The sequence below is a fragment of the Rattus norvegicus genome, chromosome 10, assembly GCF_021556685.1.
Source record: "Rattus norvegicus strain SHRSP/BbbUtx chromosome 10, alternate assembly SHRSP_T2T, whole genome shotgun sequence".
NCBI lineage: Eukaryota > Metazoa > Chordata > Mammalia > Rodentia > Muridae > Rattus > Rattus norvegicus.
Window position 1 is genome coordinate 41,695,937 of NC_141543.1, and position 23,465 is coordinate 41,719,401.

At 50.5% G+C, this 23,465-nt stretch overlaps 1 protein-coding gene across 2 annotated transcripts in view; it reads left to right on the plus strand.

The window, feature by feature from the left end:
* Nucleotides 1–23,465, plus strand: part of Col23a1 (collagen type XXIII alpha 1 chain) — a 290,407-nt gene that overhangs the window by 208,380 nt on the left and 58,562 nt on the right. For both annotated transcript variants that reach the window (XM_087572662.1, NM_181636.2), the window contains 1 exon segment: nt 17,076–17,120. In XM_087572662.1, coding sequence (XP_087428788.1) covers nt 17,076–17,120 — 45 coding nt within the window.

Consider the following 23,465-nt stretch of genomic DNA (forward strand, 5'->3'; position numbering starts at 1 on the left):
CAGAAGACGGTCAAAAGCATCAGTGAACAAAGATTTATGAATCAATAGATGGGTGAGTAGGTGGGTAGATGGTATGTGCATAGAAAGACAGATGAGAAATGGATGGATGGAGGGAGGGAAGGGAGGAGGGAGGGATGGAGGGAGGGTTAGATGGAGGGAGGGTTAGATGGAGGGAGGGTTATATGGAGAGAGGGAAGGAAGGAGGGAGGGATTGAGGGAATGGACAGATGGGTGAATACATGAATGATCAAAAAATGAAGAAATATTGATAAATGGATGGATGGATAGACAAACGGATGGATGGACAGACAGATGGACAGACTAATGTGTAGATGGATTCACTAACCCCAGAATAAGTCTTAGGTAATTTTATGTTTTGTTCTGTTTTGTTTTTGAAGACAGGGTTTCTCTGTGTAGCTCTGACTGTTCTGGAACTTGCTCTTAGACCAGTCTGACCTCAAGCTCAGAGATCTGCCTGCCTCTGCCTCCCAAATGCTGGGATTAAAGGCATGAGCTTAAGTCTGTATCGGGATAAAGAGATGCAAAGTGACTTTGTGAGGGAACATGAATGGGCCAAAGAAAGTGACAGAGAGTGCATTGGCCAACGGATGAAGAAAAAGAGGACCAGGGTCGGGAGTGGGCTCCTCATAGATCACCTGCCAATCATTTGAGGCTCTGCATTCGAGAAAAAGAGAGAAAGACAGAAGTGGAAGAAATGCCCCTCTGGACAGAGGGAGCGACTGTTCGCACCTCTCTGCTCTGCTCTAAGTGTTTCTGGTCTGTAAGAATTGTTCCCAAGGTTCCAGTGAGCCGGAGCTAAGAGAAAGAAACTGAAAGCACTCTCGAAGTCTACTGAGGAATAAAAAGAGAGTTCTTTCTAAATAAACTTTGGATGTACTTCCAAGTATGTTTGGAAAGCGCAGTGGCGGCTTTCATGAGGGTAAATTATAAGTTCCTTTCGGAGCTGTGTTTGGGGACGCTCAGCCATGCAGGCATTCCCTGGAGCTGGTGCTAAAATGCACAGGAGACAAGAAACATATGGCGGATGACGGTGGCAGGCAGGCATATGGGCCCTACTGCTGATGGAATATCCAGCAAGTGTTCCAGAGAGAGGTCTTTCCTGAGACGGAAACCGGTGAGAATGGACCCCCTGCTCATAAATCCTTGGGAGAAAAAAACAGGCCTGTCTCCCACACACATGCAGCTAATTATCTGGGGTCTCAGGGCTCTCCCTAGGGAGTGGTTAAGAACAGTTTACTGGGGTGAGATCCACTCAAGTGTGTGCTTTTCAGTCCTAGCAACTTGCCCTCCGCTCAGAAACCGGCATCTCACAACCCTCACCAGCAGTGGGCGGGATGGCACGGAAGCTCTGAGCATGAGAGAAGTCACAGGCTTGAAATACTGACAAGGAACAAAGTCTGTCCCCAGACCCAAAGTCTGTCTGTCCCCAGAGTGCTGCTGAGCACCCTGGGACACACAGTCCCTTTACATGGTCATCGGTGACTAACTATCTTGGTGCAGCTTAGCCGGAGGCACACAGAACATCAGAATAAATCCAAGGGCTCTCTTGTGTGGGGCTCAAGGTCTAGACAGACGGGCAAACACCCTCTGGGGTGCTAAGTACTGCAGAGAAAGAGTAGCCCTAAGCCACAGGTGAGCGAGCAGGAAGGAGATGGCACAGCTCCTTGTCCTAGCTGGGGCCTGAGGGTGGGGAGTCCCCCAGCCCCCACAAGACATAGAGAGCGGATACTGAAGATACAAGAGAAACGGCTCAGTGGAGAGAGAGCATCTGGGCAAACATGGCAGGCAGAGTAGCACAGAGAGAGAAACCCAGCCCTGTCTGAATCTTGAGCTGTGTGTTTCAAGAATGGCAAGACCCCTTCTTGTAAGGGAAATACCATAATGAGATTTGCGGTAGGGAAGTGTCGTCCTGACGGGAGACCATGAATGCAAAGCAGAAGGCAAGAAAGAAAAAGGAGAGAACCAGGCACGAGGCTGCGCCCAGGCACAGAGAAGACAGCACTGGGCCTGTGGTGACAGCGAGGCGGAGGGACTGCAGGTCCTGAGGGGTTATTTACCCCTCGAGACTGTGTGAGTGGGAGATCAGTGCTTGCCTCGCGGTGTTGCTGGCAGGTCACAGTTCCTACACACACCGTCTAGAGCAGAGACGACACTCGCTGAGATAGGATTCACTGCCCTTGCTAAGGCAGTGAGTAGACAGAAATGGTGGCTCTGATGAGCCTACCCACACCCACTGGGCTCCTGGGTGTGAGGCAATGTTGACAGAGATGGGGGGGGGGGTCATTTACAGATTAGGAGTGAGGTCTTTGGTTTAGTCCACTTGGCCACTGCTGCTAGAACTGGTGAGGGCTTCTGTCCTATCTCTGCTGATCGGTGAGGCAGAATGGTATGGAGGCTCTGAGCAGGAGTGTTGCCATGGTCAGACGACTTCAAGCCAGTAATTAGGCCTCTCTGGGTCAGCTTTCTGCTTTGGTAGAATGGGGGAGGGACCACTTCTGCCTCAGAGGAGCCTGTGCCCCTTCAGAGAATGCTATTGTGTCACGCAATCCTCGCCAGAAGTGCACATCAGAATAGTCATAGTCATCGTCACAATGATAGGAATAAATAGCAATGAGGGTAAGGGATGGGGAGGGGCGCTGGGTTGTCGGCCCGGGGAGCAAAGTACTTGTTTAAGTGTGGGGAACTGGGTTCAGATCCCCAACACCCACATAAAAAGTCAGTAGCAGGTACCTGTAATCCCAGTTCTGGGGTATCAGGAACAAATGGATCCCTGGACCTCACTGGCCAGCCAGCCTAGCTAAATAAGCGAGATCCAGGTTTAGTGAAGGAAGCTCCCTCTCATAAAATAAGGTGGGGAGACACAGAACTCGCTCAGCAATGAAGAGAGCGCACTGCTCTTCTGGGGGACCTGAGTGGGGTGCCCAGCACTCACATCAGGTGAGTCACAACCACCTAGAACTTTAGCTACAGAGGCACTCACGTGTACATACACATACACACACACACACATACTACACACACATACTACACACTCACATACTACACACTCACACACACACATACTACACACACACATACTACATACACACACATGCTCACACACACACACTACACGCATCACATGTATACTCACACACTCACACACACTCATACACACATACTACACATACCCTCACACACTCACACATACATACTACACACACTCACACCACACACACATACTACACACACACATACTACACGCATCACATGTATACTCACACACTCACACACACACTCACACACTCACACACATATACTACACACACTCACACCACACATACTACACACACACTACACACACACATACTACATACACACACACATGCTCACACACACATACTACACACACACACATACTACAGGCATCACATGTATACTCACACACTCACATACACACTCATAAACACATACTACACATACACTCACACACTCACACACACATACTACACACACTCACACCACACACACCCCCCACACACACACACTACACACACATTCACACCACATACACACTCACACCACACACACTCACACAGACTACACACACTCACACACACACTCACACACACACATTCACACCACACACACACTCACACCGCACACACTCACACAGACTACACACACACTCACACACACACAGACACACACACACACTTAAAAACAATAAAAATACATCTTTAAAAAATGAGGTACAGGGGGTTGGGGATTTGGCTCAGTGGTAGAGCGCTTGCCTAGCAAGCACAAGGTCCTGGGTTCGGTCCCCAGCTCCGAAAAAAAGAAAAAAAAAAGAGGTACAGAGGAATCAAGGACCTTGACCCATCTTGACCTCTAGCCTCCACATGCAGGCACACATATGTACATGCATGCACCACATAGACAAAGTAGAGCTGAAAATACATCTCAGTGATAGAGCATGTGCTTAGCATGCATGAAGCCCTGTGATTAACCCCCCCATGCTGATATTATAAATTAAGTAAATTAGTACAATGTTATGTAATAAAACTCACTGGATAAACTATATGTGGGTAAGTCATATGTCAATAAATATGTTCAGAGAGTTATCCTGTGGGGGAGGTAACTCAGGGATAGAATGTGTGCCTAGCAAGTATAAGACCCTAAGCTCCACCCTCAATGCTGGAAGAAAAAAACCTGCAGATGTTTGACCACATGGACCTACGCACCAACCAGCCCATGAAGGAGGAGAGAGCAAATCCCAACCCGGGGCACATGGGACCTCCAGGAGCAAGAATGAAGAGACACGGGGAGCGAGGGCTTTAGAGTTACCCTCTAAGCATCCAGACCTGACACAAACTGACTAGCTTTCCAAAGCTGGAGCTTCACCAGAAATCTGGTCCTCAGCTCTGCCATGACGTGAGTCGCTCAAGGCCCTGTGTGGTGCACAGCATTAGCCCAAAGGAGCAGGGAAACTAAGCAGGGTGGTTTCCTTACCCAGGGACCCCTAGAAACTTTCCTCTCAGCCTCTTAGTACCTCAAATCTCAGTCTACAGACACGGACAGCTGTAGTGGCTTCATTAGAGTCCCAACAAAACCTAGCCAAGAGAAGAACCCAGATTTGGGGACCACATGACTGGCTCCCAGCCCTGGCTGACATTAGCCTTGGGCAGCCTAATACTGATTCTGGGGGTCCATAATGGGGACACTGATGTCCCTTGACTGGCTCTGACTGTTAGATGAGGACACCCAGAAGCACCCTGAGGAATACAGTATCCATCATGCCCACTTTTTGATTGAAGAAGGTTCCATGCCAGCCAAATTGACCATCACTCAGGGGTTTTTTGGATGGTGTGGTTTGCCAATACATCAGCACCCCTGGAACATAAGTCACACATGCTCTGAACAATCATCTAGCTTCTGCCTGGGCATCAGGCCCCCTGGGAGACCACACCCATGAGCCCACTGACACAGACACATAAGGCGCTGGAGAAAGAAAGACCATACCCACTGATGAGCAAGGTGGGGTTTGGAATGGAAGGAGAATTCTTTAATGTGTCCAGGGCTGGGATTGGTTTGGCGGGAGAGCCTCCGGGTTGGGTTGTAGATGTTGGTTCATTTGCAGCAGAGTAACGTTGGCTAGTTTAGGATTTCTTTCTTTGTCTGCTGGGTTTATTGTGGTTGCCTGGTGCTGAGGCTCAAACCCAAGGCCTCCCAGGTATTAAACCTGTGCTCTTCCACTGAGCCACACCCCCAGCCCCAAAAGAATAGCATCACGTATCTTTGTAGACTGATTATGGGTGACAAAATCAACTGTACATTTCTGAATAGCTAATAGAGAAGATTCCGTGTGTCCTCCCAGTTCAGAGGTGGATGGGATCCAGTCACTCTGACCTGATGATTACATAGAACACTGGCTGTCACGGTAGCCCCTGACATGTGTGGTCATGATGCATCAACTTAAAAATGATATCAAACTTGGTAAAAGTGTGTGCCCAACATGTACAAGGCCCTGAATTCACGGCCAAGGAGATGTCCCAGCAGCACTTGCTACCTCAACCTCAGCTTGATCCCCAGGACCCACATGAAAGAAGGAGGAAACCAACTCCTGAATGCGGTCCTCTGCCTCCACAAATGTGCCTTGGCGTGTGCAGCACCACCCACAACCCACTAAGATTTTGTAAAGGTTTATTTTTATTTTCAATTACGTGCATCTGTGTGTGTGCACATGTCGGGTCACGCATGCACGTGTGTGCGTGCATGCATTGGTAGACTTGGGTGCAGTGCCTGAGGAAGCCAGAAGAGAGGGTTGTATCCACGGAAGCTGGGCGGGGTCACTGACAGTTGTCAGCCTCCTAATATGGGTGCTGGGATCTGAACTTAGGTCCTCAGCAAGCATAATACACTCTCACAACTACCGAGCCATTTCTTCAGCCCCAAAACTAAATGACTATTTAATGACCCTACATTCAACCCTTCCATATCCATGTACACACACATACACACATAAAGTTTTAAGAAAAATTAAGCACGTAAAACAAATAAATGCTTTAATACAGATAAGTAATTGGAAGAATATAAAGAGGACAAGGTGACAGGTGACAGAGACCCCCCTCAGGTCAGGATCCTTCAGGTGGTCAAAATGTACAGGGCATGGGGGAGGGAGAGAGTTCCCGGCAGATGTGGACTGTGCAAAGGCCCTGAGGTAGAAATATGCCGACAAGCTTAATTAAGCAAAAGCCCTCTGTAGAGGTGGGATTAGGAGCGGTAGGCGGCAGTGGGCATTACTAAACCTACTCCTCACAGTTGCTTGTTAGGGAAACTAACTCCCCTTGTTCCCCAGGAAGCCCACACTGGTCCCCCCAGAGCCTGCTGAAGCTCTCCCTGACTCCTGAAGAGCTCTGGTTAAAGGGTGTGAGCCCCTTCCCCTTGGAGAGCTCTGTCCCCTTGACCCAAAGAGCCAGGAGTCCCAAGTCTAGTACCACATGGCCTGGAACCAGGTTGTGCTTACTGAGTGGCCAACCTGACTGTCACTCCCTAAGCCCAAACCCACCATGATGCCTCCAGCCATGCACCTCACCTGCCCCTTTCTAGAATCATCTGAGCAGGACAACAGTGGGAACTTGTGAAGAATTCTCATGAAAATCAAAGCTCACAGGAATGGCCTGGCCTTTTAAGTTATTTAAAAAAAAAACATAAAAATTAAAAGCTCTCCATCTGCGACAGCAGTAAATCCTGGCCTTCATTAGGTTCGGAGGAGTACAGGAGCCCACATGTCAGTGATTACAGCTTTGGGGTGAATGAAGAGTTGAGGAATTTGGCGTCTTTGGGGTGTGCTGGTTTATGTGCGCCTCTCTGGAGCCTGTTTTCCGACAGGAAATGGATCCCAGGGGACCATGAACCCTATCGAGGGCTCATTGCGCTTGCAGATACATCAAGAGCCTCAACCCCAAAGCCGCCACCACCTGCCACATGAACCAACATGGTGGTGCCCAGGTAGCACACACCTTGGCCTCCAGCAGCATCACCTTTGGCCTGTACCCAGGTCCTCAGACATCCATACTGACCTGATTCCACCAAAGACACACACCTCTCCCTAAGTTGGCCCCACCAGCCCCTTCCAGTCAGGTCCCCTCCAACCCTTCCAAGCAGGTTCTCATGGCCTGGAGCTCTGTGGGAGGGAAGGGTCACGGACTCTCGGGTCGTTCCGAAGCTCTTCAGTCTCTCTACAGCTGCTCGAGCCCAGGGAGGAGGGAGAGGCTCTGCACACCCTGAGAACTGCCTGTTACCAGGTGTCTGTTGCTCTGGCTGAGATATCTGTGTCACAACTGTCAAAGCTGGAGAGACCAGGTTCCAGGGACCCACACCAAACCCAGGGAGGGAAGTTTAAGGGAAACAGGGGAAGGAAAGACAGGCTCCCGTTTATGACAAACATCCTTTACAATATTACTCCCAATCGGTTCTTAGGAGCCCCACCTCTCCACACTGTTGGACTGAGCACAAGGTATCAACAGCTCTTGTCTACCCCTGTGAGATGCCATCAGTCAATTAAAGAGACATCGTTGATTGAGGGTCTCTGCTGTCAACTCAGTGTGGGGGGCTTCCGCCAGAACAGTGGTGCCCATGCACCTCTGTGGTCAAAAGCACTTACCCTAGTCCCACTGTGGTGCTCTGGATGCCACCAAGCTGGTCCCTTTCGCTTAAGCTCTCTTCCTCCCTCCTTCCCCACTTCTTTTAAAGACAGGGTCTTGTGTAGCCCAGGCTATCCTCAGACTTGCTGTGTATCTGTGGATGGTCTTGAATTTCTGACCTCCCTACCTCCACCTCCTTGGTGTTGGGATTACAGGCATGCACCACCGTGTGTGCTTTATGTAGTGTTGAGACTCGAACCTGGAGCTTTATGCATGGCAGGCAAGCTCTCTCACAACGGAGCTGTACTTGGAATCCCTTCCAGACCCTTTGGCTGTGCTCTTTAGATGGGATATTTCATTCTTTTCCCTAGGGTTGTAGCATAAGCTACAGACAGTCTCCCTGAAAAGGGCAAGCTCAGGAAAGCAAAGTGGAGGCTAGACCGGTGCTCCTGACATAGCATCTTGCCTTTGGTCCTCGGAGTCTTTATCTGGAAATGAAGCCAAGATGCCCAGCATATAGCTTATCACATAGCATGAAAAAGCTGCAGGCCTCTCCAACCCATGCTCACTGGGCACGCTCCTCCCACCGAGACCATTTGCAAGATGACTCTGGGGTCTCCAGAGGACATATGGGGGTTGTATGAAACAAGGCCGGTGTGTCACCACTGTAAATAATGTGTCTGGAATTGCTAGACTCAGCCCACAAAACGACAGGCATTTGGGGTGGCTTCAGGAAGGTATGCCCCAAGGGTCTGGGGCCAGTCCAGGTCTCAGCACTGCCCGTGGCATGTGGTCTCCTAATGAGATATTCAGTCCATCAGCCTGAGAGCCATCCCTGGGCTACTTGCTTTTCGTGTGGCTTCTGGCATCTTTAAAAATAAATAAATAACAAATGTCAAGATGTGGTTACGAAGCGCATGGACTCTTTGGCTCGCTGTCCCTAACGAGCATATTCTCTGGTAGGAGGGAGCCAGGCGGGGGTCTGGAAGCCCAGGATCATGGTCCAGTCAGCTTGGCTCCTCACGTTCCTAGCCGTGCACCCCAAAAGGGTCAGTTAATCTCTCCGTGCCTCAGTTTCTTCATCTGTGAAATGCATATGAGCAGCCTTTCTCCTGGGGTTAGTGTGGGAGGCTCATGAGTTGCCACAGAACTGAGATTGGCGCCAAACCAACACTTTATAAGCGATCCCAGCTTCATCTCGCTTGTACTAAACACTGTCAGCCTACTGTGGCTGGCTGGTTCCATTGGAGAAGGCAGCCATGTCCACAGCTAAGGTCTTTTTGTAAATGTAAGGTCGGGGGTCAGCCACCCGCCCAGCCCCTCTTGATAAGAGATCCAGCCATTTATTACTAAATAGCACAATGTCCATGTGAGTTCTTCAGGCTTGTCCCTAGATTGGTTAGAGCCTGTCACCAGCCTGGACGACATCCCTGGCTCCAGGCAGACATGATGAGGCTGTGGTCTCTGTTTCCCAGCCAACAGGAGGGTGTGGTCGATGATGGGAAATGAGTCCAAAGGCCTGAAAGCTCTGGAAAGAACTGGGTTTGCAGAGGAAGAGGCTGGGATTTCATTCCCCAGATTGGCACTATTGTCCTCAGTGCTGGCTGAGACTGAGCTAACCCACCAGCCAGCAAGCCTCCCTGGGAAGAGCAGGGGCCCAGCTCCACCAGGGCAGTCTACGGCTACACACCTGCTCCACAACTCCAAGGAACAAGGCCAACTAGAACTGAGCCAAAAAGGATCTGCCGGTGTCTGGAAAGGAATGTGCAGCTAGGCTGGCCTGAGGCCCAGAAAACAGAATGGTCTAGGGCTAGTTTGGGGGAAGGGGGTTGTTTGGTCAGTTTGAGGTTTTTGTTTTCAGAGTTCTGTTTGGGGGCTTTTTGTTATGCTTAGGTTTGCAGTTTGGAGGACAGGGCATCACTATGTAACTTTAGCTGGCCTGGAACCATGTAGACAAGATTGGTTTTGAACTCACAGAGATCCACCTGCCTCTGCCTCCTGAGTGGGGGATTAAAGGTGTGTTCTACCACATCCATGGCTAAGGCCATGTTTCTAATGACTTTGTCTTAGAAGCTCAAATCAGGGACCTCCCTACCTTCTCCGCTCAGGGACCAACCCACAAATGGCCAGGGTCCCAGGCAATCTCAAGGACCTGTCAGCTCAAAGTCAAGCAAGGTCAGAGCTGCCTCACTCCACCACTCTCCCAGAGTCCTGGCACGACAAGAAGAGCCATGGCCACAGTAGCCGGGATGCTCAGGGGTTGGGGCCCTGTCTTAGTCAGGGTTTCTATTGCTGCAATCAAACAGCAGGACCAGAGGAGGAAAGGGTTTATTCAGCTCACACTTCCACATTGCCACTCATCACCAAAGGAAGTCAGGACAGGAACTCAAGCAGGGCAGGAACTAGGAGGCAGGAGCTGATGCAGAGGCCATGGAGAGGTGCTGCCACCTGGCTTGCTTTCTGTGGTTTGCTTAACCTGCTTTCTCATAGACCCAGGACCTCTTGCCCAGGGCTGGCACCAACCACAATGAGATGAGGCTTTCCCGATCAATAACCAATTAGAAAAATGCCTTACAGCTGGATACTGTGAAGACATTTTCTCAGTCAAGGCTCCCTCCTTGCAGATAACTCTGGTCTGTGTGTCAAATTGACATAGGACTAGACAGCACAGGCCTGAAATCTCACAGACCTGGATTCAAATCTTAGTCTGCGACTCCCTCTCTGTTTGACCCTGGGGTGCCATCGTCTTCCCTGACTATCGTGTGGGCCCTCGGCTGTGGCAGCCGACAGCATCACACAGTCTCTGTCAGGATAGACTGAGTTCATAGCCTAGGACCGCTGAGGTCAGTTTTGTTTCCTGTTTCCCAATATGATGTATACAATATAGGACATATAGAACCTGCTTCCAGAACGAATCCTTGTCATGTTGCAGAGCTAAGTCTGTACCCCCATGGCTACTACCCAGAAGCCCCTACTACACTTTCCACCCCTACCAACCTGACTCTTGTGTAGGATCTTGGTACAATTGGAGTGAATTGTACAATTGTCATTTAAGTGTGTGTGTGTGTGTGTGTGTGTGTGTGTGTGTGTGTGTGTGTGTGTGTGTGTGTGTGTGCGTATGCACCTGAGTATGGAGGCCAGAGATCAACTTCAGGTGTCTTCCTCGGTTGTTCCCCTGTTTTTGTTTTTGTTTTTGTTTTTGTTTTAAGTTTTTTGAGACAGGGTTGTTTTTGGGTAGCCCTGGCTTTTCTGGAACTCACTCTGTAAACCAGGCTGGTCTCGAACTTACAGATCCTCCTGCCTCTGCCTCCCAAGTGCTGGGATTAAAGGCATGTGCCACCATCACCTGGCTAATATTGAGTTTTTTATTTCATGATACATATTTTGTTGTTCCCCCCAACTTCTCCCAGGTCCTTCCCACCTCCTCTAGCCCACCCAACTTTGTGTTCTTTCTGTCTCTATCAAAAAGAGGCAAAAACTGAAAATCAAAACAAACAAACAAAAAACCAGAAAAGCCAATAAGGCACAAAATGCCAAGGCAAAACAAAAGACACACAACACACACACACACACACACACACACACACACACAAACACACACACACACACGCACACTTGAGTCTGCTTTGTATTGGACAGCTACCCTTAGGCAAGGGACCTGTCCTTATAGCGTGGTTCATATACCCAGTGACACTCCATGGGAGAAAACTGATTTTCCCTTTGCCAATGGGCATCAATTGCAGATAGCTTCTTGGTTAGGGCTGAGACCTCATGTCCGTTTTCCCCTCTCAGCCCCGGGACTGCTTATCTAGCTATGTACAGGTCTTGTGCACACTGCCACGCTCTGTGAGTTTGTAGATTCCATTATCCCTGTTGTGTCTTGGAGTCCTTCACCACCCGTGGCTCCGCAGCCTTCCTGCCTCCTCTTCCGATACATCCCTGAGCCTTGAGGGGAGGAGGGGCTTTAATGAAGACACCCATTTAGGAGTAAGGGCTCCAAGTCTCTCACTCTCCGCACACTGCCCAGCTGTGTCTAAGTTAGTTCCCATCTTCTGCAAGAAGAATAAGGGCTGGGTGGGACACTGATCTATGTACATAGCAATGTAGCCATCAGGAGTCATTTCAGCGCTATGTCCCATTAGCAGAATGACCCATGACCTAGCTAATCTCAGGTTCTTGGTCACTTCAGCAGTGTCAAGTATGGGTCCCATCTCACAGTGTGGGCCTTAAATCCATTTTTAAGCAGATGGTTACTCCCATAACATTTGTGTATTACATCAGTGTATCCTACAGGCAGGTCGCAGTTGCGGATCATTCTGTGGTTCGGTAAAGCCATGATTGCCTCTCTCCTTCAGTAATGTGCAGAGCACCGTCCGACATCATGCACACTAGTCAGCAGCCATGACACTTACAGTTAGGCTCCGTTCAGCTTTTCCTTACTCGGTGACACAGCGTCACCTTCAGCAACAGAGCGCTACCATCAGGACTCGCTTTTTGAGGCAGGTCCTCATTGATCTGGGACTCGCCAATTCAGTAAGACTGGCTAACCAGAAAGCCCCAAGGAGCTACCTGTCTCTGTGTCCCCTGAACTGGGATAGGAAATGCTCGCCACCACACAAAACCTCTTATGTGACTTTGGAGTCACCAACACGCCTGGGCTTTTACATAGACTCTGGTAACCTAACTCAGATACTTACGGTCACGTGGCAAGCATTTTACCAACTGTGCCGTCTCCCCAGATTCTTTTCTTTACTCTTTTGTAACTGTCTTGTTTCCTGCAGCATGATGTCCCCAAGGCTTATCCGTGTTGTAGCATGTGTCAGAACATCCTTCCTGCTTATGGCTGAGTCACACCTCATTATGGTATGAGCTACCCTTGCTTACCCACCCCAGAGAATGGGCTGTGACTCAACCCTAAACAGGAACGAAGTCATTCCATCTCTGGCTGTTGTGTCTGGGGCCATTTTCTTGGTTGCTCTAAGCCTCTGGCCCCATGTGTAAAGAGAAAAGAGGGGAGAGAGAAGGGAAAGCCTGTTGCAGAACTGTTGGACAGATTCGATTTTTAAAAACCATACAAAAGTTCCTGCCCCGTGGGCATGGCGGAGAGAAGATCAGGTCAGCACCGGGGGCTGAATGGCCAGGTTGTGGCCTGGTCGCTGAGTCTCTACACAGCCCAGCTAGGTGACTGGCTACCCTACAAGAGGCCATCAATAAGTCAGAAGCTGATGGCATTGTCGTGCCGGGAGGTAGAAGTAGGGACTCGAGTTTGAGGGGAAGTAAGGGGAGTTTGAGCCTTAGGGGCCCCCTTCAGAGTTGGTCAATGGTGTGACTTCTCCATCCCAACCAAAGATAAAATTTCTGTATTAGAATTTCTGTAGTATTGTCCCTCTCGGCTTGGGGACAAATTGATTCAATAGATAGACTACTTGCCAGGCATCCACAAGGGTTCTATTCCCAGGAGCACATATAGTGGTGCATGCCCGCAAATCCTAGCACTCAGGAGGGCAGGGAGAGCAGGAGTTTAAGGTCATCTTTATTTAGCATGTTCAAGGGCATCCTGGAGGACCATGAGATCCTATCTTTAAAAAAATAATGATAATAAATAAATAAAAGTTGCCTTGTATCTGCCCTTGAACTCCTGGAGTTAGTTAATGCAGCCACAGGCATCCTGAGTAACTCAGGATGTTATTCTGTTATCCCAGGGCCTTGGATGGCATGTGTCACACCAGAAACCTCAGGGCTGCATGGAGCAATCCCTCTCCTCGACTGTGCAATAGCTTTGGAATGCTTAGCTGCTGCCTTCTGATGCCCAGACGGGCAGGGATTAGGGACACAGACAAGACCTCTGCTTCCCGAAGGTCAGCCCTGCCCTCCTATACTCAAGGAGGGGTTAGGAGCTTGGAGTTGAAGCTTAGCAGTAAAGCACTTGTTGTGTGGGGTCCTAAACACCAGCATCAGAAAAACAAAGACAGGGACATTGCCTGGAGCTGGCACCTGCCCACAAGAGGAGAGCTGCTGGGTCTCTCCCCGTGCCTGGGAGAAGCAGAAAAAATACATTTGCACGCAGGCCTATGCCCAGGCATGACCAACTCACCCATCTTTATGCAATGGGGAAGAAATAAGAGCAGAAACCACTCCCCTCCTTGCCACCTCTCCTAACCAAGCCAGGTGGTTCTGTGTCTGCTGTAAGGCCTGGGGCTTGTTGGATTGCCAGGCACGACTGTGGGACGCATGTGGCCCAGGGTAACGGACATGACACAACACAAGATTGTAAACTTAAAGCATTGAAAGAAACTGCTGGGGGGAGGCTTTTCTCTTTATTTGTAATTTGAGTGGGTGGTTATTGAGCACGGTCTTCGCAGTTGACGGCATTGTACTGCAGTGTCAAGACGTTGGACGTGCCTGACTAGCAATTATTTGAAGTGACTAAATGGGAGGAAGTAAGAGGGACCTATCATGCCTCTCTTTGGCCTTCCCACAGCCAGCATCCCATCCCAGGCTGAGAGCTGGGGATAGACACAGAGCTGGAGGAGAGGCTGTAAGAGGGACTGTTGGGAACAGAGCAGAAGGGCAGATGCTTGGAGGCAGGGGGAGACAGAGAGAGACAAATGAAGCCACGGTCTAGGTTGGGAGTGGGGAATAAAGGGCACAAGAGGATTCTGGGATGCTATCCAGCCAGCTTCTTGAACATTGGTGAGGAGAGTCTGTTTGGATGCATGTTGCCTCCCCTCAAAGCTGAGCATTTGAATATGAATCTTAGGACAAAGGGCGGACTTTTGGACCACATGGGTGAATCACACAGAAGCCTCCAGAGCCTGGTTGCGACCGGCCCTGGGTGTTTCCAAGCAGGCTCCTTCCTCTCCACTTGGGCCCTTTCTTCTCCCAGTGACAGCCAGTGTGACAGACTGCAGCCCCACAGGCCCTGTGTGCTCAGTGACATCCCAGCTTGGACCTGCTGGGAGCTTTGCACAAAGGGCCCCGGAGGCAGGGTACCCCACCCTGCCTGGGCAGTTGCCTCATCAGTCGCACTTGTCCCTATGGGGCCTACTGCAGAACCGTGCCACCCAGAGAGCTACCCCGACGAATCCATTCATTCTGCCACCTCAACAAAAGCAAATCTGGCCTAAGTTAACCCAGACAGGGAAACGTTAGACTTGGGCCCAGCAATGATCGTTGAAGTGCCGTGGTGCTGGTTCAGCCTCAGGTCTGCACATAGCCTGGTGTGTCTCCCCCTCGGACCTCCTTTCCTGTCGTGCCCCACAGCTCAGCCTTCTATGGCCTGGCAGGAGACCTCATGGCTCTGTGGGTGAAGATTGGGTCTTCTCCCTCCACAAGCAGAGGAACAGGGCACCGTTTCTCGTGCTGATTGATGTGTTGCCCTCCCCATGTACTCTCCCAGAGAACAGAAGGACACCAAGGATGCCGAGTGGCCCCCAAACCTTAGGGGGTCTTGTTATTCTATGTGGCTGGCCCACAAAGTTCTCGGATGCCAGCAGCCACACACAGGGCACAGGAAGGAGACAGAAATGAGAGTGTGGGTTATGGTGATCCGGAGAGGGTGACGCATCCACGTGGCGATGTCAAGGAGGCAGATGACCACACACTCAAGTGCAGATGCCGCAGGCGCTGGCCTAGAGACACCCGTAAATGTTAAATTCCATACGTGCAGGTGCAAGTAGCCATTTGTTATGGGGGTGATGGAGTCGTGTCCTTGTCAGGTTATCCTGTCCCTCTCAAATTTCACACAAAGTCCAACCTCAAAGCCTGTATCCAAAACACCAGGGTCCAAGTCTTTGATGGAAGTTACTGTCCTAAACACAGAACCATGGGATGGAGTGTATTTGTCTCTTCTGTGGTTTTCCCTCTTTTGTTTTTAAATGCACAATCTCATGTAACCCGGACTGGCCTCAAAGTCAATACAGCCATGGATGACTTTGAAGCCCCTGGTCAGTCCCTCTTGCCTCCTCTTCCCTAGAGCTGAGATTATAGGCTCTGCCACAGTGCCTGGGGTAGGCAGTTCTAGGGATCAAGTCCAGGGTTTCCGGCATGCTAGGCAAGCCCTCTACCAAATAAATCCCTGCCTCAACCCTGAATGCCTTTAGTCCTTAAGTTTCACTTAGCCGTTCTGACCAGAAACCCTCAGCCCAAGAGGCTAGAAAGTTCATTCTCTCCTCATCCACTGCAAAGATCTCAAGATTCACCCTGGTCCTGTGGGGCCCTTCCCATCCATAAGAACCTCCATTTCTCCTTGCCCCTCAGAATCCTTCTCTCCTCTGGATGCAGAGCATCCCTTCACAAAAGCCAGAAGTGCTCTCTAAGCCAAGGCCGGGGCTGCTTCTCTGCCTATACTTAGTCCTCAGTCCAGGACATATCGGGTGCACCTGATCAGTCAGGGGGAAGGAAGAGAGAAGCCCTTGGTGTTGATTATTCCTCATTGCTGGGCCAAAATGCCTGACATGGGTGATGTTCTCAGTGACTTCTGCAAGCACCTCAGACCCCATTGTCACCGGAGCAACCAAATGTGGGAACCTCAGACTCGGGCACAAGGCTGGCCTGTGACTTGGAGCCTTCTCGTCATTTCATATCCAGATCGTTCGTGTCTGGGGACTGACAAGGGTGGAGGGCCATATAAACCGAGAGAGGCTTAGACACGTGGAAGGAGGCCTGGATGCACAAAGAACATAGAGTGACCGTCTGTGGGCTACGCTAAAGCACCCAGATGTGAGCAGCTCCCTGGGATTAAAGGGTGGAGGTTTGGGAGCTGGAGAGATGGCTCAGCGGTTAAGAGCATCTGACTGCTCTTCCAGAGGTCCTGAGTTCAATTCCCAGCAACCACATGGTGGCTCACAACCATCTATAAAGAGATCCAATGCCCTCTTCTGGTGTATCTGAAGACAGCTACAGTGTACTTATATATATAATAAAATGAATAAATCTTTTAAAAAAAAAAGGGTGGAGGTTCAAGTGTGCTGTGAAAAGAAGTTAAAGGAACAGCACGGTGCCTGCGGTTGCCAAATTTAATCTGTGGTATCCTGACTGTGGCAGCACTGGTTTTTACCGTGTGGGTCTTCTTTCATTTTATAGAACAGTGCAAAGCATTGGGGGGCGGGGCTTTGTGAGAAAACTCGCGCCCTCAGCTTTTCTCTCTCCCACGGGCTCTCTTGGCTTGGAAAGGACCTAGGAATGAGTAAATCAATGGCAGGATGGGGAAGAGTGTGCAGCGGAGCCTGGAAGAACAAAGATGGGGCGTGGCAAAAGCGAGAGGGATCTCTCCGCCGGCTCCCTCCACCAGCCTCAGGCAGGCTCCCGGGGTGCTCCGTGGACATGGGTGCGGTCTACTCCCCTAGTAGTAGGACACGGCAGGTAGAGGCCATGTGAAAATACCCTGGCTTTCCTTCTCAACGAATCCACCCTTGTTTTCCTGCCTAGGTCCCCCTGGACGGCGTGGCAAGCCGGGACGAAGAGGCGACCCAGGTGAGTCCTGGTTTTCTCAGTTCCTGAGCCAAAGCTGAGTTGCACACTGTGGAGCCTGGGCCCAGATGTAGGTGCCAACCACCTACGTCCTGGTCCTGGATCCTATCCTCCTCCTTCAGTGACACCTACTATCTCTGGGCTGCCATGCCTCATACCACCCCTTCTCGGCTTTCTGGCATCCACCGATCCCAATCTAGATGTTCTCCGTCCTCAGCATCCTCCCTGAATCCGCCAGCCGTAGAAACTCAATTTTTTTAAAGATTTATTTTATGTGTTGCTGTCAGACACACCAGAAGAGGGCATCAGATCCCATCACAGATGGTTGTGAGCCACCATGTGATTGCTGGGAATTGAACTCAGGTCCTCTGGAAGAACAGTCAGTGCTCTTAACCGCTGAGCCACCTCTCCAGCCCCAAAAACTCAATTCTTGATCACCCATTCGGAAACAGCGGCCCTCTATGTCAGCTGACAGAGACCCTGACAGCTAGCCCTCTGCCATGGGACCATGGGACGCTATCTCCTGCAGATCTCAACTCCTTCCCAGACCCTGCCTCTCCTACCTTTGAAAGGGCCATCAGACTAAGGTTTCACCACTTTCCTCTGTGCAAACCCCAGGCCTCCCTGTCCCCACAGCCACCTTCCGCCATTACGTTCATTGCATGCAAAATGAACTTACTCTATGGAGTCCCTCACAGTTTAACCTCCCACAACCCGAATCTTCACCACGGTACCCCAAGAGGCATCTACCCCTCTGCCTCACTTTCCTACATCTGACATCACCTTGGCCAAAGTAACCAATGGCTACAGCAAGACATGTTGCTGTCTTCATCTTCCTGCTTTCTCTCTTTCCCTCCTTTCTTTCTTACTCAGCTATCAAGAAAAAACATCAGGGAACTGGAGAGATGGCTTCAATGGTTAAGAGCACTTGCTGCTCCTACAAAGGACCTGAGTTTGGTTCCCAGCACCCACATTGGGTGGCTCACAACCACACGTTCAGCTTCAGGGGATCCGATGCCCTCTTCTGGCCTTTATGGGTACTACACTCCCATGTACTTCCTACACACACACACACACTCTCTCTCTCTCTCTCTCTCTCTTTCTCTCTCTCTCTCTCTCTCTCTCTCTCTCTCTCTCTCTCTCTCTCTCTCTCTCTCTCTCTCTCCTTTTAGGTCAGTTTAAAGACTCATGTGCCCACATCCCTTTTGGTGTTTCATTTGTCCTGGCTCAAGAATCTGGGACATGCCTTATGCGTGGATGTCAATAATCTCAGATCAACTGAATGAGTTTCCACCAACTAGATACATAAGAGAAACACTCAGGGCTGTGGGTAAGACTGGTGCAAAATCTGTGAGTCAGTGACACATGTGCTGCTTAAGGCCTGTAGGGTTCCATTTTTAAGTGTAATAGATTGGTTATGGATAGGTAGCTGGAGTTCATTCTCCCTAGATAGCTGGTGCTGCTTCAAGAAAATGCTTCCTGGCCATGTGATCCCATGAGTGTGCATAACTCGTTGAGAGGTCTGCTTGCTCCTCACCGTCCTTCTGGATTCACACTGCTGGCTCCTCTCCAGCTCCCCCGAGCCGGTTTCCACAGGCATCACTACCCTTGACCTCTCGGTCTCCTCAGTCTATCCCACTTGCCTCTTAAATGACTTCCCTTGGCCCTCACTTCTCCTCTCTCCCCAAATCATCCTACCCCTGTGGCCCCAACTGCCCATGATACTGGTGATGCCTTTCTTCATGCCTCTAGAGATTATATGGTTTTTTGCCCCTCTGAACACATCACCACCCCGTCCCCCATCCCACTTCATCTTCCCATCACAGGAGACAACATCCTTGCTTCCTGTGCAGCGTCCCTGATCCTTCCCTTCACCATACCAAGTCCTTCTCCATCTCTTCAGTTTATCTCTGATCTCTGTTGCCGCCTTCACTGTCCCCATGGCCACAGCCTCCCACAGCTCTCACCTCCTGCCCTGCCCCCCACATGCCAACCCTCACCATGGCTGTTCAGGGCCTTGTCACCCTCATTACCTCCCCTGTCCCAGACGTGTTTTTCTCTACCTGAGCTCTTATTCTTTTCTCTTTATCCTCAAGACTCAAACTCAGGTAGCTCTGCTAGAAAGCATTCTGTAAGTGCATAGCTGGGACCACACCTACCTCCAGCATCCGGCATGTGAATACATGGGTCAGTGAACACACTCATCCCTTAAACAATATCACAGATAGGGCACAGTTGTGAGGAACCAGGGGCCAGAGGGACCCACCCCCAAGAGGATCCCAGGCTGGCTGTGACCAAGGAAAGCCAGCTCGAGTTCAATGGATGCTCCACTTTTCTCCTGGGAGATAGGGCTTCTTTTCTTTTTACAGAAGACCTCCATAAATTTCCAGAGATCACGGGGAGAAACGCCCTACATTCTTCCCTGAATGCCCAGCTCCCAGCAGCTAAGGGGGAGGCTGTGTTGAACTCTGGGATCCAGCTCCTTTCGTTCTGCTTGTGTGTAATGACACACTGAGTGTCCTGCCCAGTGCACAGCACATCTATCCATCCTTGTCTTCTTCCTTTGTCTTCTTCCTTGACTTTCGCTGTCCACTCACCGACATGCTTTTTGCAAGGAGCTGAGAAACACTGTCACTTTTTAAGGACAAAATATAACGTCTCTCGGTTCACTCAAAAACCCACTAGAGGAGTTGGGAAGATGTTCAATCAGTAATGCACTTGCAGCTCAAGCCTGAGGAACCAAGCTCGGTCCCCAGTACCCTCACAAAGTGCCATGGCAGCTTGCACTGGTAACCTCAGTGTTGGAGAGACAGAGACAACCAGATAAGCTGAGGCTGGCTAGCCAGCTTTGAAGTATCAGTGACATGCACCCACACACAGGCCAATGAAGAAGCCCTGCTTCTAAAACACTGTGGGTATGGACTGAGCAAAGACACTTGAGCTTGACTTCTGCATCCACATGAGCGTGTGTGTGTGCGCGCACACACACATACACACACACACACACACACACACACACACACACACACACACGCCTGCACATATGAACACATTCACACAAAAAACAGATAAAGATCTAAAAAGATGTTTCTTAAAAGAAGACATAGGAATGGCCAGTAACCGCTGGGTGTGGTAGACCTGTAATCCCAACAGTGGGGGAGACTGAAGCAGGATGATTCTAAGTTCAAGGCCAGTTTGGACCAAAGAAGTGAGTTCCAGGCAAGCCTGTCTCAAAAGAAGAGGGAGAGAAAAACTTAGCAAATCAAACCCTCCAACAGGGGAAATGTCTGTGTCGATAGTCATCAGGTGATTACAAGTCAGAACCATTAGCTATGTCACCTCACTCCATAGGAATAGCTGTAACCAGAAGGACAGAAGACAGCGTGACCTGGTTTAAATGTGGAGAAAAGGGAGTCTCCGCCCAGTGTTAGAGGACGTGCCACAGTGGGAATCAGAATGGAGTTTCCTCAAGGACTTATATAGCCCAACCATCCCACCTCTGGGTATATACACAAGATGTAGCATCACTGTGGGGGAGGGACATCTGCACCCACTGCTCCTCTTAGCACTTTTCATAGCAGCTGAAAAACACAGGCAACTTAGAGTCTGCACAATGGCTCGAACGAAATATAGTCGATACGTTTTGGAATGGTATTCACCTGTGAGAAGAGAACCAAGTCCACCAGAAAAATAAAACTAAATCAGCAAGCCCGAGCCAGCGAGAGATCCTGTCTCAGAAGAGCAAGGTGTGTCAAGAATAACCCCTGTGGCTGACCTCTGACCCCCATGCACACCTGCAGCTCTATACTGTGTCCCTCAGAATCCTACATTCCACGTGATCCCCAGAGCACCGCAATATGAGAATATGTTCTTACCGAAGTTCTGCAGACTAGGAAACAAGACTCCAGGGGAAATACTGTCTGGTCTAGGGTCAGCTGCTAACCAAGGCGACAGACACCTCCCCGTCTGCAGCCCTCCCTGTGAGGTGTTCTGTTCCTCCCTGTCAGAGCCCAGGAGAGCCACAAAAAGCAGATGCCCCTCTCTGGTTGACTTTGGGTGGGCCTGGTGTTTATTTCTAGATAGCTCCACACACATGCACATCCTGACATTGTCACCCTACGTTATACAAGGCAGGCCCTTTCCTGTGCCCCTGGGAGAAAGACTCTTCTGGAATGCTGGGACAGGATCTAACTAGAATATTGTCCTACTTCACACACTCCTGACATCCGTGCAACCAGTCCCTTAGTGTCTCCCAATGCTGATCGAAACCTTTCCCTGGACGGCATCCTCCCAGCGCCTCAGTATCCACAGGTCCAACTGGTCCAAACAGAATGGAGTTCTCGACTACTCTGTGTAGTCTGCAAACAGGAAGCACAACACAATGTGAGGTGTAGTTCATTGCCCGGGCCGACCTCCTTCCCCAGGCAAGCTTGTGTGACGCTGAATTCCAGGGATGAGATTTTGTACCTGATGTTCCCATTTCGGCTAAAAGGCTGGAGGCCTCTCCAGAGAGTGCCATTTAAATAAGAGCGGCTTTGCTCTGTGGTCCAGACATGCTTAGGGCCATTGGTCCTTCAATGTGAAATTACACAGTGGAAAACTGACAGCTGTTCTTCTTTTCCCTGAGGTCTATGTGCATATGTGTGCACACGTGTGTGTGTGTGCGTGTGTGTGTGCGCGTGTGTGTGTGTGTGTGATGGGCTTGCATGCGTGTGAGAGGGTGTTCTCTAATTCCAGCCTTAGCTTGTGTTTCATCTATGCTAGGGCTATTCTCGTTGCTTTGAGTGGACATGCACACACATGAGTGAATGCTTGTGCATGCACACACACACACACACACACACACACACACGCACACGCACGCACACACGCCCACTGAGCATCATCTTCTTCAGTCCTCCCCACTACCCAGAAAGGCAGCCATGGATACGCATTCCCAGACACCAACTTCTAACCTGCTTTTCCCTCATCACTGCCTCTGCGTTCGCCTCAGTCTTAATTCATTTCTGCACAAACTCGGTGTAAACGCCCCTGGGTCACTCCCTTCCTTAGAAAGTCCTGAGATTCACAGCAGAAGGTTCGTGAGCTCCTGCAGGAAGTGTTTGGATTCTAGGGTATAGATATCCTCATCACGCTCAAGCTAGCTAAGTGAGCAAGGCAGAAGACCTGTTCAAACCAGGGAGAGCAGCCCAGGGGCAGACCAGGAGCAGAGCCTAGGACAAGTGATGATTGTAGGGCTGGGAACAGGGACTCCAACACCCTCAGCCCACAAGGACAGCCACCACCTCCACTGTGTGGGCCACCGTTGGCATGCTAACAGAAATACTCTGCAGGAAGATCAAGCATACCTTTGGGAGACATTAGGGAAATGACTGGACCCTGGAAGAGTCAAAAGCTCCAGGCGAGAGGATGGGCTCCCAGACCCACCACCCACCTGTCAGCACCGAACAGGCAGCTCACCCACCAAGGCAGCCAGTCCCTCCCACCCCCCAAGGTGTGGATGAACATGGCTCCCAGACCGGGAAGCCCTGACAGGCCACAGCCACTCTGTAGATAGTCCGGAGAATTAACAAACCTCCTACTTCCTCGGGCTAAGTCATCTGGCCCTCATTTAATTGCTCCCACATTCTGGGGGCTTAGAACATGTGTTTGAAAGCTGCGTGCCTAAGGGTCAGAGAGCAAAAATACATGGTGGAGCCAGGCTCAGGGGCAGAGGCACCATGTGGTCAGTTGGGGGACCTGAACTAGACTCACTCTCTAAGGAGAGAGCCCTGGAGGGCCTCAGCCATGCCCCCTTCCCAAGTCATCTCTCTGCCTCCAGCAGCTGGGCCAGCCAGTAAAGTATATAACAAAGTCACTGGGTAAAGTGTTTAGCAGAGGTGGTGGCCCAACAGACAGCCCCTGCCTTTCTGCCTCTCTATAATGCCCATCTGAGTGTGTGTACCTGCCAGACACGGAGCTGGGCATCAGGGTAGCTGTCAGATGTCAGTCACCCCAAGAAAGGCAGAGGAGAAAGCTGGCCTTAATTGGCATGGGTCAGTTCCTCAGGGCATGTACAGGAAGACAGGCCCCGGGGGCAGGCACACGAGCAGGTGCAGGCAGGCGTGGTCATCTGCCCTCAAGAAGGTGACTGCTGAGTCTTTCTAGTGGCGTTTGTCTTCTCTGGAAGACAGGAAGCAAGGTCAATCACTATAAGTTCAGGAGTTATGCTGTCCGTGCCCTGTTTGACCCCAACGAGACTTAGGGGAAACATGGCCTCTATATCACCACTGGTGGGAGTATTAACATATCTACTTTCCATTCAAAAATCCTGACCATCTCTCCTACCTTCCTGACATCCCCTCCCAC